Here is a 16,179-nt window from a genome sequence, read left to right as displayed (position 1 = left end):
TCAGCAAACAAGGTTAGAGGGGGTTCAAGAAGATCCTCTATGACAGGGGTCTCCAAACTGCAGCCAGCACACCACATCTGGCCTGCAAGAGTAAGGAGTCCCATCAGTTGGTCTTCACTCACTCTCCTGCAGTCTCCAATGTAACAGGGGACTCTGATGTAAGGGGGGACTCTGATGTAAGAGGGGACTGTGATAGGGGGACTTTGATGACGACTCTGATGGAGAAACTGATGCAAGGGGGGACTCTGATGAAGACACTGGTGTAAGAGGGGACTGTGTTGATGTACGAGGACTCTGATGTAAGGGGGACACTGATGGAGAAACTGATGTAAGGAGGTGGCAGTCTCCCTATGGCGGGGCCCCTGGACTGGAGGTGGCAGTCTCCCTATGGAGGGGCCCCTGGACTGGAGGTAGCAGCCTCCCTATGGCGGGGCCCCTGGACTGGAGGTGGCAGCCTCCCTATGGCGGGGCCCCTGGACTGGAGGTAGCAGTCTTTCTATGGAGGCCCACAGAAGAGAAACTGTTTACTCCATTAAGAGAATACTACCTCCAATCCAGGGGCTCCTCCATAGAGGGACTGCCGCTTTCAGTCCAGGGGCCCCTTCATTAAGGAACTACTACCTTCAGTTCAGGGGCCCCTCCATTGAGGCACTAATACCTCCAGTCCAGAAGCCCCTTCATAGAGGGAAACTACTACCTCCAGTCCAGGGGCTCCTCCATAGAGGGACTGCCGCTTCCAGTCCAGGGGCCCCTTCATTGAGGGACTACTACCTTCAGTTCAGGGGCCCCTCCATTTAGGGACTAATACCTCCAGTCCAGGAGCCCCTTCATAGAGGGAGACTACTACCTCCAGTCCAGGGGCTCCTCCATAGAGGGACAGCTGCCTCCAGTCCAGGGGCCCCTTCATTGAGGGAATACTACCTTCAGTCCAGGGGCCCCTTCATAGAGGGAGACTACTACCCCAAGTCCAGGGGCCCCTCCTATTGTATAGAGACATAGAATAGAAAGCCCTAGTAGTGACAGTAGTGAGGAACATTGTGCTCCCCTCCCGGCAATGTAGGGGTAAAGGTGCCCGCTCGGTGTGTGCCCTGTATGTGGGTCTCATCTGAGCTAATTTGAGCCCATGTGGCTCTCCCCTCCTCCTTCACAGCAGGTGGGTGCCAATCAGCGTGGGCGCAGGGCACTTTCTCGGAGGTGAAAGCAACAGAACTGTCACAGTGGGGCTGGGGGGGTTCGAGGAAGCGGACAGCCCCAGACTCGTAGCACGTACCGGCCCAGCAGCGGCAATGCCACCCAGTGGAAGTGAAGCTGTGCCGGGAAAGGCAGAGGACAGGTCACTCCGCCATGACAGTTCTGCAGCCGGGACTACAGGACCAGTATCGGCAAATGCGGCCAACTGCCCATGTGGAAGTGCCTACCAGAGCCAAATATACTGTTGGCAATGGCAATCCTGGACAATGGGCTCAAGGGGCAGCTGCTTTGGGCCACACAACAATGATTAGGCCCAGGGCAGCTGCCCCTTTTGCCTTGCCTTAAAGACAGCCCTGCATTCTGGTGCATTTTTGATTCGTTCTGATTTTTCTTGGCCTGTGAATATTTGTAAAAAAAATATAATATGTGGTCCTCGTACCGAAAACCGGAGTCCCCGGATCTATAAGATGACACAGGAAGTTTGCACAGGACACCGGGCGGCTCTGAATTTCTGGCAGGATCAACGAGTATTTTTTTTTTTTTTGCACTCATACGAGAGCTATAGAAAAACTCTTTCAATCTGATATTACTTTTTCAAAGTTGCCTGTCCGGGGGGTCACATACATTTTGTTTACATTTTTTAACTTAAACTGAACGATGAAATCTGAGTGTCCGATATCGGCAACAACTCCACGTTCCTTCTCTCATCTTTAATATGCAGATTTATTGAATCCGATCTCGGTGTCCAAGGAAATCCTAGTGCCGGTTCTTGGGCTTCTGTTGGTGGCACCAGTTTGAGATGCTTTGGAGATCATTCAGAATTCATTGACAGGTGCCGCTGACTTGCATTGACCTCCTTCTGACCTGCAGTGACCTCCTTCTGACCTGAAATGACCACTTTCTGACCTCAACTTGACCTCCTTCTGACCTACATTTACCTTCTTCTGACCTGCAGCGACCTCCTTCTCCCCTTAAGTGCCCCCCTCACCTGCGTTGACCTCCTAACCTCCATTGACCTCCTTCTGACCTGCAGTGACCTCCTTCTGACCTACAGTGCCCTCCTTTTCACCTGTGTTTACCTCCTGACCTGCAGTGATTGCCTTCTGCCCTGTAGTGACCACCTTCTGATCTGCAGTGACTGCCTTCTGACCTCCACTTGACCTCCTTCTGAACTGCAGCGACCTCCTTCTCACCTGCAGTGCCCTCCATCTCACCTGCGTTGACCTCCTAACCTGCATTGACCTCCTTCTGACCTGCAGTGACCTTCTAAACTGCAGTGACCTCCTTCTGACCTGCAGTGACCGCCTTCTGACCTCAACTTGACCTTCTTCTGACCTGCATTTACCTTCTTCTGACCTGCAGCAACCTCTTTCTCACCTACAGTGCCCTCCTTCTCACCTGCATTGACCTCCTAACCTGCATTGACCTCCTTCTGACCTGCAGTCACCTCCTTCTGATCTTCAGTGCCCTTTTTCTCACCTGTGTTGACCTCCTTCTGACCTGCAGTGACCCCCTTCTGACCTGCAGTGACCACCTTCTGACCTCCACTTGACTTCCTTCTGACCTCCACTTGGCCTCCTTCTGACCTCCACTTGACCTCTTTCTGACCTGTAGCAACCTCCCTTTCTCACCTACAGTGCCCTCCATTTCACCTGCATTGACCTCCTAACCTGCAGTGACCTCCTCCTGACCTGCAGTGACCACCTTCTGACCTGCATTGACCTCCTTCTGACCTCCTACTGACCTGCATTTACCTTCTTCTGACCTGCATTTACCTTCTTCTGACCTGCAGCGACCTACTTCTCACCTACGTTGACCTCCTCCTGACCTGAATTGACCTCCTTTTGACCTGCAGTGACCACCTTCTGACCTGCATTAACCTCCTGACCGGCACTTTACCTCCGTCTGGTCGGCAGTGACCGCCTTCTGACCTGCACTTGACCTCATACTGATCTGTACTTGATCTCCTTCTGACCCATATTTCACCTTCTTCTGACCTGCATTTGACTTGCTTCAAGCGGGTTCTGCATTCCCATTGACTTGTATGACTTGCACAGCCCCTTAAAGTCCCAAAACAAATATATTGTATTGTACATGTTAAGTTAATTATACTATAAATAGATATTAGAAGTGTGTCTGGTCATTCGATGTTAATAAATTGGAAAAACAAAAATATTCTTGTGTGTATATCAGAACCCCTTACACCCCAAAGTAGGACTATTCATGAACTTTATTCTCTTCTGAAACTATAAGCTAATCTGTGTTTCCCCAACCTCACTAAACAATTACATGTATAGGAGATCTGCACCTCCAGGTCAGATCGCAAGGAACCACTGACATGGCAGGTACAGATAATAACCACAACAAGTGGTAGCAAAGGACAATAACGGCCCAAGATAACCACATCAACATTAGTCACTGTGTAGGAAAAAGAGGAACATGGCAGGAAAGAAAGATGCGAAGGAAGAGGAAAAATGGGAGAAGAAGGGAATAAAAAAAAAAAAGAGTAGAGGAAAGAACAGAAGAGACAGAAAGTCGGTGTCCAGGTCCACGAAAGAAGGGCCCAGGTAGCCTACATAAGCCACCTAGTCCCACTGTAAGGGGGGTATCACCTGGAGCCCGCCAGGTATCTCACCCATGGGTCCCAAGTCTTCTCGAAGAGGTGTATTTTATCCTGGAGGATGGCCACCATCCTCTCATTGATCATGATCCAGGTCAGTTTAGCCTTAAGCAACTCGATCGGCACAACCGGAGATCTCCAGGAGCGGGCTACAGCTTTTTTAGCTGCGGTGAGGATGAATGTCACCAGGCGCGTCGTGTGTTTTGAGGCTTGCTCAATAGGTTTAGCCAGAAGCGCCTGTAGAGGCGATTTAACCAAGTTAATGTGTGTGAGGGAGTATATGAAGTTATGAACGCGGATCCAGAATCGTCTGACCTTAGGAAAGGTCCACCATATGTGCAGGACCGTTCCCCGTTGGCCACATCCCCTAAAGCACAATGGGGGAAGCCTCTCGGACTGTTGCAGCCAATCTGACCCGGACTATATACCACCTCAAGAACACCTTATAATTGGCCTCGATCAATGACGTGTTTATTAAAGACTTCAAATTAAATTGTGCCAATGTATTCCACTCAGATCTATCAAGTTCCTCGCTCAGGTCCATCTCCCAACGTGTCATAAGATAATTTTATCATCATGCAACATATTATAAATCAGGGATATGAATCCTGTCTGCCTGTCAATCGTGTTATAGAGGTGCTCCATGGGGGTCGAAGAAGGGACATCACACCGACGTGAACTAATCTGGCAATTCCAGCACCCACCCAACTAATTTATAGTATAAATTGGCCCCTAAGTGCCAGAGGGCCCCCAGTGCTGCTGCACAATATTCACAAATGGTAGGTCCATCCATGAATTTTGTCCACACCAAACTCTCTGGAGATACAAGTGGTTTCCATCTTGGCTTGGCTCTTTTAGGGTCATTTTTGATGATGACATTCTTCCTTAGATGTCCCCCTTTCTATAAGAACCATCTGAGGAGATCCAGCGATGAAATCCAATCATCTGGACAATGTCGTAGAACAAAGGAACTGGAAATCCAATGACTTGGGGGTCCTCCATCATGTTCTCTCTCGGTTACAATGGTAAGTGGGGGAAGATGGAGACGGTGAATCTACCCAGCAGGGTCACAGACGGAGATACAAGTGGTTTCCATCTTGGCTTAGCTCTTTTAGGGTCATTCTTGGTGATGACATTCTTCCTTAGATGTCCCCCTTCTATAAGAACCATCTGAGGAGATCCAGCGATGAAATCCAATCATCTGGACAATGTCGTAGAACAAAGGAACTGGAAATCCAATGACTTGGGGGTCCTCCATCATGTTCTCTCTCGGTTACAATGGTAAGTGGGGGAAGATGGAGACGGTGAATCTACCCAGCAGGGTCACAGACGGAGATACAAGTGGTTTCCATCTTGGCTTAGCTCTTTTAGGGTCATTCTTGGTGATGACATTCTTCCTTAGATGTCCCCCTTCTATAAGAACCATCTGAGGAGATCCAGCGATGAAATCCAATCATCTGGACAATGTCGTAGAACAAAGGAACCGGAAATCCAATGACTTGGGGGTACTCCATCATGTTCTCTCTCGGTTACAATGGTAAGTGGGGGAAGATGGAGACTGTGAATCTACCCAGCAGGGTCACAGACGGAGATACAAGTGGTTTCCATCTTGGCTTGGCTCTTTTAGGGTCATTCTTGGTGATGACATTCTTCCTTAGATGTCCTCCTTCTATAAGAACCATCTGAGGAGATCAAGCAATGAAATCCAATCATCTGGACAATGTCGTAGAACAAAGGAACTGGAAATCCAATGACTTGGGGTCCTCCATCATGTTCTCTCTCGGTTACAATGGTAAGTGGGGGAAGATGGAGACGGCGAATCTAGCCAGCAGGGTCACAAACGGAGATAAAACCTTCACCACTCCACCCAAACCGGAAAATCATGCTTATAAGTTCTAAGCTTAGATAGATAAGATAGATAGGGCCCCTAGTGCTGCTACACAATATACACAAAAGGTAGGACCATCCATGAATTTCGTCTACACCAAACTCTCTGGAGATACAAGTGGTTTCCATCTTGGCTTGGCTCTTTTAGGGTCATTCTTGGTGAGGACATTCTTCCTTAGATGTCCCCCTTCTAAGAGAACCATCTGAGGAGATCAAGCAATGAAATCCAATCATTCTGGACAACGTTGTAGAACAAAGGAACTGGAAATCCAATGGCTTGGGGTCCTCCATCACGTTCTCTCTAGGTTACTGTCAAGGAATTTACCTTTAGACCACAAGCTGATTCAAAGAAGAATTCATTTAATACTAGTATACGAGGAGACAGGTCATACTGACACACTGCTGTTAGCTACTATGACTCGTCTGGTTTGCATACGTGTCTCCTTATCCTTATATACACTTTGGACAAAGTTAAGATTGAAACCCCCCCTTCCTTTGGACAATGATTGACAGCCTTTAATATATACTAAAGGGGGGGGGGGGGGACGGTTGAACAGTAGTCTATTGTATTCTAAAACATCTGGACAGGATATACGAACGTCATGCAATATAGTGTAATGTAAGGTCTTTAACAAAAACCATATGGCAGGATATGCAGTAGCCACTGTATAAATTCTTAGCAGAATCTGCTGAAGAAATGCAGTTTCTAGATATACTCTATATATGTATACATAAATGATTATAACACTTATAATAATTATGAAACATTCATAATTTCTTTAACAGTTACAATGGTAAGTGGGGGAAGATGGAGACGGTGAATCTACACAGCAGGGTCACAGATGGAGATAAAACCTTCACAACTCCAACCCAACCGGAAAATCATGCTTATAAGTTCTAAGCTTAGATAGATAAGATAGATAGGGCCCCTAGTGCTGCTACACAATATACACAAAAGGTAGGACCATCCATGAATTTCGTCTACACCAAACTCTCTGGAGATACAAGTGGTTTCCATCTTGGCTTGGCTCTTTTAGGGTCATTCGTGGTGAGGACATTCTTCCTTAGATGTCCCCCTTCTATAAGAACCATCTGAGGAGATCCAGCAATGAAATACAACCATCTGGACAATGTTGTAGAACAAAGGAACTGGAAATCCAATGACTTGGGGGTCCCCCATCATGTTCTCTCTCGGTTACAATGGTAAGTGGGGGAAGATGGAGACGGTGAATCTACCCAGCAGGGTCACAGAAGGAGATAAAACCTTCACCACTCCACCCAAACCGGAAAATCATGCTTATAAGTTCTAAGCTTAGATAGATAAGATACATAGGGCCCCTAGTGCTGCTACACAATATACACAAAAGGTAGGACCATCCATGAATTTCATCCACACCAAACCCTCATGGAGATACAAGTGGTTTCCATCTTGGCTTGGCTCTTTTAGGGTCATTCTTGGTGATGACATTCTTCCTTAGATATCCCCCTTTCTATAAGAACCATCTGAGGAGATCCAGCAATAAAAAAACAATCATCTGGACAATTTCGTAGAACAAAGGAACTGGAAATCCAATGACTTGGGGTCCTCCATCATGTTCTCTCTCGGTTACAATGGTAAGTGGTGGAAGATGGAGACGATGAATCTACCCAGCATGGTCACAGACGGAGATACAAGTGGTTTCCATCTTATCTTGGCTCTTTTAGGGTCATTCTTGGTGATGACATTCTTCCTTAGATATCCCCCTTCTAAGAGAACCATCTGAGGCGATCAAGCAATGAAATCCAACCATCTGAACAATGTCGTAGAACAAAGGAACTTGAAATCCAATGACTTGGGGGTCCTCCATAATGTTCTCTCTCGGTTACAATGGTAAGTGGGGGAAGATGGAGACGGTGAATCTACCCAGCAGGGTCACAGACGGAGATACAAATGGTTTCCATCTTGGCTTGGCTCTTTTAGAGTCATTCTTGGTGATGACATTCTTCCTTAGATGTCCCCCTTCTATAAGAACCATCTGAGGAGATCCAGCAATGAAATCCAACCATCTGGCCTAAGTCGTAGAACAAAGGAACCGGAAATCCAATGACTTGGGGTCCTCCATCATGTTCTCTCTCTTGGTTACAATGGTAAAGGGGGGAAGATGGAGACGGTGAATCTACCCAGCTGGGTCACAGACGGAGATAAAACCTTCACCACTCCACCCAAACCGGAAAACCATGCTTATAAGTTCTAAGCTTAAGATGATCCACGTTTCAACTCTAGTAGATCTCATAGTTCCTGGTGACCATTGGTGTGCCGAATTAATGTAACTGTCAATTACCGATATACCTAAGGGAAATCTTCCATTGGGGACACTAGTTCTGGTGACAACCAAGGACTAGCTCTTCCTCCTGTCAATTCCTCTTTTGGCTATGGGACAGGAAGTGAAGGAAAATCTTTCAACGGGGACACTTGTTCTGGTGACAACCAGGGACTCCCTCTTCTGCCTCTCCCTTCCTGCTTTGGCTATGGAATAGGGAGTGAAGGGGAATCTTCCAATGGGGAAACTTGTTCTGGTGACAACCAAGGACATCCTCTTCTTCCTCTCGCTTCCTGTTTTGTCTATGGGACAGGAAGCGTAAGGAAATCTTCCAACAGGGACACTAGTTCTGCTGACAACCAGGGACTCCCTCTTCTTCCTCTCAGTTTCTGCTCTAGCTATGGAATAAGAGGTGAAGGGGAATCTTCCAACGGGGACACTAGTTCTGGTGACAACCAGGGACTCCCTCTTCTTCCTCTCAGTTTCTGCTCTAGCTATGGAATAAGAGGTGAAGGGGAATCTTCCAACGGGGACACTAGTTCTGGTGACAACCAGGGACTCCCTCCTCTTCCTCTCACTTCCTGCTTTTTCTGTGGAATAGGAAGTGAAGGGGATTCTTCCCATGCGACACTAGTTTTGGTGACAACTAGGGACTCCCTCTTTTTTCTCTCACTTTCTGTTTTGGCTATGGGACAGGAAGTGGAGGATAATATTCCAAGGGGGACACCAGTTCTGGTGACAACCAGGGACTTCCGCTTTTTCGCTCACACTTTCTGTTTTGGCTATGGAACAGGAATAGAAGGGGAATCTTCCAACAGGGACACAGGGACAGGCACTACCTCTTCTTCCTCCCACTTCCTGTTTTGGCTATAGGACAGGAAATGAAGCAAAATGTTCCAATGTGGACACTAGTTCTGGTGACAACCAGGAGCACCTTCTTCTCCCCCTCACTTTCTGATTTGGTTATAGGACAGCAAGTGAAGGGAAATCTTCCAATGGGGACACTAGTTCTGGGATTTCCTCTCACTTCCTGCTTTTGGTATGGGACAGGAAGTGAAGATAAATCTCCCCAATGGGACAGGAAGTGAAGGGAAATCTTCCAATGGGGACACTAGTTTGGGGATTTCCTCTCACTTCCTGCTTTTGATATGGGACAAGAAGTGAAGATAAATCTCCCCAATGGGACAGGAAGTGAAGGGAAATCTTCCAATGGGGACACTAGTTTGGGGATTTCCTCTCACTTCCTGCTTTTAATATGGGACAGGAAGTGAAGGGAAATCTTCCAATGGGGACACTAGTTTGGGGATTTCCTCTCACTTCCTGCTTGTGGTCGGGGACAGAAAGTCAAGAGAAATCTCCCCAATGGAACAGGAAGTGAAAGGGAAGACTTCCAATGGGGACACTAGTTTGTGGGGATTTCCTCTCACTTCCTGCTTTTGGTATGGGACAGAAAGTGAAGAGAAATCTCCCCAATGGGACAGGAAGTGAAGGGAAATCTTCCAATGGGGACACTAGTTTGGGGATTTCCTCTCACTTCCTGCTTGTGGTCGGGGACGGAAAATCAAGAGAAATCTGCCCAATGGGACAGGAAGTGAAAGGGAAGTCTTCCAATGGGGACACTAGTTTGGGGATTTCCTCTCACTTCCTACTTTTGATATGGGACAGGAAGTGAAGATAAATCTCCCCAATGTGACAGGAAGTGAAGGGAAATCTTCCAACGGGGACAATAGTTCAGGGATTTTTTCCCACTTCCTATTTGGCTATGGGACAGGAAGTGAAGAGAAATCTTCCCACTGGGACACAGATGGCAAAATTAAATAATAATATCTGATAAATGTTATCCAATATGAAAAAAAAAAGAAAACTTTTGATCTTTTAGTTCTACTTTAATTTTTATTGACTAAGGGAAGTGTTCAGAAATGTTGATATAACTCTGCCCACAGCACCCCCTCCCCCATACAACTTTCTGCCAGGTTGTGTGGAGGGGGAAGAACTCCCCAATTATTGCTGGCAGCACAGAGAATAGCGCCCAATCAGAACACAGGCTCCGATAAGATGGCCGCCGGAGTCCCTCATCGAGGACACATCTTCGACTTCCGGGTAGTAAAACAATTTGTGTCCGCGATCACAGACTCCGGTCGCCATTTTGTGTGTGTCTGAATTCTAATTGGGCGCTGAACTCTCGCGTTGTTTTGCTGACCAGCGTTTTGTGTATATCCGAGAGAGACGACCGAGAGAGACGGTGAGAGTTCGGAAACCGACTGAGAGCTCGGGGAGCTGTGGGTACGGGAGGGGGCGGGGTCCTGTGGTCACGTGAGAGGTTGTGTACATGTAATAATGGGGGGTGGGGGTCTTATCTACAATAATGAGGATTGGGGACCTCAGACTTTGCTTGCTGCATGCTTGTCCCACAGAAGGGAAGCCAGGAAACCAGCATTTTCCAGGAGGAAGCCCCCCCCACTCTGGAGGGGGTTGGTACAAATGCAGCCATGGAAAAAAAATAGCCCCTCCTCTTTTTAGTTTTTTTTTTTTGGGGTTACCGACTCCCCCACATTGACCTTGGCCTCTGAAGAGCGATCCGAACACAGAACATTTCTTCTGAGCGAATGGGGGAGGGGGGCGACAAAGTCAAACGTTCTCCTTCCATTCTCTGCATGGGTCGAATGTTATAAAGTTATAAAAGCACAACCCATTCACACTCGCTTTAACATTGGAAGAGCGATTCAAACGTAGTACATTGCTTCTTAATTAATTTTGGGGGGGGGGGGGGGGGGGCGGAAAAGTCGAACGTTCTTATTCTATTCCCTGCACAGGTCGAATGTTATTAAATCATAAAAAGCACAACCCGTTCATACACGCTTTGGCCTCTGAAAAGTGATCTAAACGTAGTACATTGTTTCTGAGTGAATGGGGGGAGGGAGTCGAGTCGAACGTTCTCCTCTCATTCCCTGCACGGGACGAATGTTCTAAAGTCATAAAAACCACAACCCGTTCATCAAAGCTTTGGCCTCTGAAGAGCGATCATAATGCAGTACATTACTTCTGAGTAAACGTTGGAGGGGGAGGGCAGTTGAGTTGAAAATATTCTCCTTCCATTTCCTGCACAGGTTGAATGTTATAAAGTCATAAAAACCACAATCTGCCCCATCCAGCCATAGACTTTGATGGGGGGGGGGTGAATGCCCCGGGGGTGAATGTCCTGAGGGGGGAGGGGGAGGGGGGATGAATGCCCCAGGGGGTGAATGTCCTGGGGGGGGAGATAAATGCCGGTGGGGTGAATGTCCTGGGATGAATGCCTCAGGGGGTGAATGTCCTGGGGGGGATGAATGCCCGGGGGGGGGATAAATGCCCATGGGGTGAATTTCATGGGGGGGGATAAATGCCCGGGGGGTGAATGTCCTGGGGGGGATGAATGCCCGGGGGGGGATAAATGCCCGGGGGGTGAATGTCCTGGGGGGGATGAATGCCCGGGGGGTGAATGTCCTGGGGAGGGGATAAATGCCCGGGGGGTGAATGTCCTGGGGAGGGGATAAATGCCCGGGGGGTGAATGTCCTGGGGGGGGGGGGGGTGAATGTCCTGGGGGGGGGGATAAATGCCCGGGGGGGTGAATGTCCTGGGGGGGGATAAATGCCCGGGGGTGAATGTCCTGGGGGGGGATAAATGCCTGGGGGGGGTGAATGTCCTGGGGGGGGGGATAAATGCCCAGGGGATGAATGAATGTCCTGGGGAGGGGGGGGTGAATGCCCCGGGGTGAATGTCCTGGGGGGTGAATGTCCTGAGGGGGGAGGGGGGATGAATGCCCCAGGGGGTGAATGTCCTGGGGGGGGGATAAATGCCCGGGGGTGAATGTCCTGGGGAGGGGATAAATGCCTGGGGGTGAATGTCCTGGGGGGGGATAAATGCCTGGGGGGGGTGAATGTCCTGGGGGGGGGGATAAATGCCCAGGGGATGAATGAATGTCCTGGGGAGGGGGGGGTGAATGCCCCGGGGGTGAATGTCCTGGGGGGGATAAATGCCGGGGGGTGAATGTCCTGAGGGGGGAGGGGGGATGAATGCCCCAGGGGGTGAATGTCCTGGGGGGGGGATAAATGCCCAGGGGGTGAATGTCCTGGGGGGGATAAATGCCCGGGGAGGGATAAATGCCGGTGGGGTGAATGTCCTGGGATGAATGCCTCAGGGGGTGAATGTCCTGGGGGGGATGAATGCCCGGGGGGGGGGGATAAATGCCCATGGGGTGAATGTCATGGGGGGGGATAAATGCCCGGGGGTGAATGTCCTGGGGGGGGATGAATGCCCGGGGGGGGGATAAATGCCCATGGGGTGAATGTCATGGGGGGGGGGATAAATGCCCGGGGGGTGAATGTCCTGGGGGGGGATGAATGCCCGGGGGTGAATGTCCTGGGGGGGATGAATGCCCGGGGGGTGAATGTCCTGGGGAGGGGATAAATGCCCGGGGGGTGAATGTCCTGGGGGGGGTGAATGCCCGGGGGGGTGAATGTCCTGGGGGGGGATAAATGCCCGGGGGTGAATGTCCTGGGGGGGGTGAATGCCCGGGGGGGTGAATGTCCTGGGGGGGATAAATGCCCGGGGGGGGGGTGAATGTCCTGGGGGGGATGAATGCCCGGGGGGTGAATGTCCTGGGGAGGGGATAAATGCCCGGGGGGTGAATGTCCTGGGGGGGGTGAATGCCCGGGGGGGTGAATGTCCTGGGGGGGGATAAATGCCCGGGGGTGAATGTCCTGGGGGGGGTGAATGCCCGGGGGGGTGAATGTCCTGGGGGGGATAAATGCCCGGGGGGGGGTGAATGTCCTGGGGGGGGGATAAATGCCTGGGGGGGGGATAAATGCCTGGGGGGGTGAATGCCCGGGGGGTGAATGTCCTGGGGGGGGGGGATAAATGCCCAGGGGATGAATGAATGTCCTGGGGAGGGGGGGGGTGAATGCCCCGGGGGTGAATGTCCTGGGGGGGATAAATGCCGGGGGGTGAATGTCCTGAGGGGGGAGGGGGGATGAATGCCCCAGGGGGTGAATGTCCTGGGGGGGGGGGATGAATGCCCGGGGGGGTGAATGTCCTGGGGAGGGGATAAATGCCCGGGGGGTGAATGTCCTGGGGGGGGGGGTGAATGCCCGGGGGGGTGAATGTCCTTGGGGGGATAAATGCCCGGGGGGGTGAATGTCCTGGGGAGGGGATAAATGCCCGGGGGTGAATGTCCTGGGGGGGGGATAAATGCCGGGGGGGTGAATGTCCTGGGGGGGGGGATAAATGCCCAGGGGGTGAATGTCCTGGGGAGTGGATAAATGCCCGGGGGGTGAATGTCCTGGGGGGGGGGGGATAAATGCCCGGGGGGGGTGAATTCCCGGGGGGTGAATTTCCTGGGGGGGGGGGGGGATAAATGCCCGGGGGGTGAATGTCCTGGGGGGGAGGTGAATGCCCGGGGGGTGAATGTCCTGGGGGGGAGGTGAATGCCCGGGGGGTGAATGTCCTGGGGGGGAGGTGAATGCCCGGGGGGTGAATGTCCTGGGGGGGGGGATGAATGCCCCGGGGGGGTGAATGCTGCAGAGCCCCATGTATTTGTCCTATGGATTGCTCCATCCTCATGTATAATATATGTTTTACTCCATCCAATTTTCATTTTTTTCCCCAGAACGTTCCAAGTCGTCGGGGGAGTCCAGATGACCTCTACAAGTAATGTATCCTCCTTCTTCACCACTTTATTTTGGTTTGACCCCCCCTATACCGGACACTTCCACCCCCTTCCTGCCCAGGCCAATTTTCAGCGCTGTCACACTTTGAATGACAATTACGCGGTCATACAACACTGTACCCATAGGACATTTGTATCATTTTTTTGGAGACAGACGGAATTTCTCTTTGGTGGTGTTTAAAAGAGAAGTTTGGGGGTTTTATATAAGAATGGTACTTCCCTAGGTGGATGCTGCATCGCCTCCCCGCCGGCTCTGACACTGAGTAGTGAGCGATAAAACACCACCGATCGCTCGCTTCTCAGAGCTTCATCAGCAGAGAGCTGGTGATTGTCAGTCCTGGCTTCTCTGCTTTACCACCACCCCCCCCATGCTGGGCTGTGGAGAGGGCGGGAGCAGCTGGCTAAGGATCTCGGCGGCGGGTGCAGGTTCAGGAATGTGGGCGCATCCCAACCATATTGTCCCAATCTTACCCCGGCCTGGACTGGCTCTTCGATGTCAGCCAACAGGGGGCCTTCAGCTTTTCTTACTTTCTGTTATATAATTTTGCAAATAAGTAATTTTTTTCTGCACTGATGGGCGCTGATGAGGCTGCACTGATGGGCACTGTTGAGGCTGCACTTATGGGCGCTGATGAGGCTGCTCTGATGGGCGCTGATGAGGCTGGGCTAATGAGGCTGCGCTGATGAGGCTGTACTGATGGGCACTGATGAGGCTGCACTGATGGGCGCTGATGAGGCTGCACTTATGGTAGCTGATGAGGCTGCCCTGATGGAGCGCTGATGAGGCTGCACTAATGGGCACTGTTGAGGCTGCACTTATGGGCGCTGATGGGCACTGATGAGCGCTGATGAGGCTGCACTGATGGGCGCTGATGAGGCTGCACTGATGGGCACTGATGAGGACGCACTGATGGGTGCTGATGAGGCTGGGCTAATGAGGCTGCACTGATGAGGCTGTACTGATGAGGCTGCACTGATGGGCGCTGATGAGGCTGTACTGATGAGGCTGCACTGATGGGCGCTGATGAGGCTGCACTGATGGGCGCTGATGAGGCTGCTCTGATGGGCGCTGATGAGGCTGCTCTGATGGGCGCTGATGAGGCTGGGCTAATGAGGCTGCGCTGATGAGGCTGCCCTGATGGAGCGCTGATGAGGCTGCACTAATGGGCACTGTTGAGGCTGCACTTATGGGCGCTGATGGGCACTGATGAGCGCTGATGAGGCTGCACTGATGGGCGCTGATGAGGCTGCACTGATGGGCACTGATGAGGACGCACTGATGGGTGCTGATGAGGCTGGGCTAATGAGGCTGCACTGATGAGGCTGTACTGATGAGGCTGCACTGATGGGCGCTGATGAGGCTGTACTGATGAGGCTGCACTGATGGGCGCTGATGAGGCTGCACTGATGGGCGCTGATGAGGCTGCTCTGATGGGCGCTGATGAGGCTGCTCTGATGGGCGCTGATGAGGCTGGGCTAATGAGGCTGCGCTGATGAGGCTGCACTGATGGGCGCTGATGAGGCTGCTCTGATGGGCGCTGATGAGGCTGCACTGATGGGCGCTGATGAGGCTGGGCTAATGAGGCTGCGCTGATGAGGCTGTACTGATGGGCGCTGATGAGGCTGGGCTAATGAGGCTGCGCTGATGAGGCTGTACTGATGGGCGCTGATGAGGCTGGGCTAATGAGGCTGCGCTGATGAGGCTGTACTGATGAGGCTGCACTGATGGGCGCTGATGAGGCTGCACTGATGGGCGCTGATGAGGATGCACTGATGGGCACTGATAGGCTGCACTGGTGATCAGTGTAAATGTGCTCTGTCAGACTTGCTGGCTACCAGCTCTGTTTTCCTCTTAAAAGTCATTTTTCTGATTATTCACTGATGGGCGCCAATAGGGCTGCACTGTATATGCAGCAAAGCATGCTTGTTATACTCACTGTGGAACCTAAGGGGTTAATCCTAGTTGTGTAAAAAGGCTGTTTGATCCTGTCTCCTCTGATTCCCTCCCCCCCATTCTTCCACTGTCCCCAATCCATCTGCTGATAGAACAGAGCCTTGGAGGCATTCTGCACATGCTCAGTGTGGTGTGAATTGCTAGAGAGTTTTTATTTTCTTGGGAGCGTACATGTGATCAGCACAGGGCCAGTCAGCACTGTCCAGACAGAGGGTCAGGGGTCCTGCATCCTTATAAGACAGCCCAGTGCAGTATAAAAACTCCTCCTACAAGCTTTAACCAGACACTGATAGAAGTCACAAGACTGCTATATACTGCTAAAGGTATTTAGCAGTATATATATTTGCTATAATAATCAAAATTCCATGTTCTGTGTACTGTGGGAGAGCAGATATAGTGACTGCAGAGTCCTGGGGAGATGAGATATAGTGACTGCAGAGTCCTGGGGAGACCAGATATAGTGAATGCAGAGTCCTGGGGAGATCAGATATAGTGACTGCAGAGTCCTGGGGAGATCGGATA

At 50.9% G+C, this 16,179-nt stretch overlaps 1 protein-coding gene across 1 annotated transcript in view; it reads left to right on the top strand.

Moving 5' to 3' along the window:
• The first annotated feature begins 13,648 nt into the window (after positions 1-13,648).
• The window catches only part of LOC309559374 (transcription initiation factor TFIID subunit 7-like), a 32,274-nt gene continuing 29,743 nt past the window's right edge, over positions 13,649-16,179 (top strand). Inside the window, exon 1 of the mRNA XM_082262633.1 lies at positions 13,649-13,684. Coding sequence (XP_082118759.1) covers positions 13,672-13,684 — 13 coding nt within the window. The 5' untranslated portion in view covers positions 13,649-13,671. The remainder of the gene's footprint in view (positions 13,685-16,179) is intronic.

Source organism: Pelophylax lessonae, assembly GCF_965119305.1.
Source record: "Pelophylax lessonae genome assembly, chromosome: 7".
NCBI lineage: Eukaryota > Metazoa > Chordata > Amphibia > Anura > Ranidae > Pelophylax > Pelophylax lessonae.
This window is presented reverse-complemented; position numbering and strand designations above follow the sequence as displayed.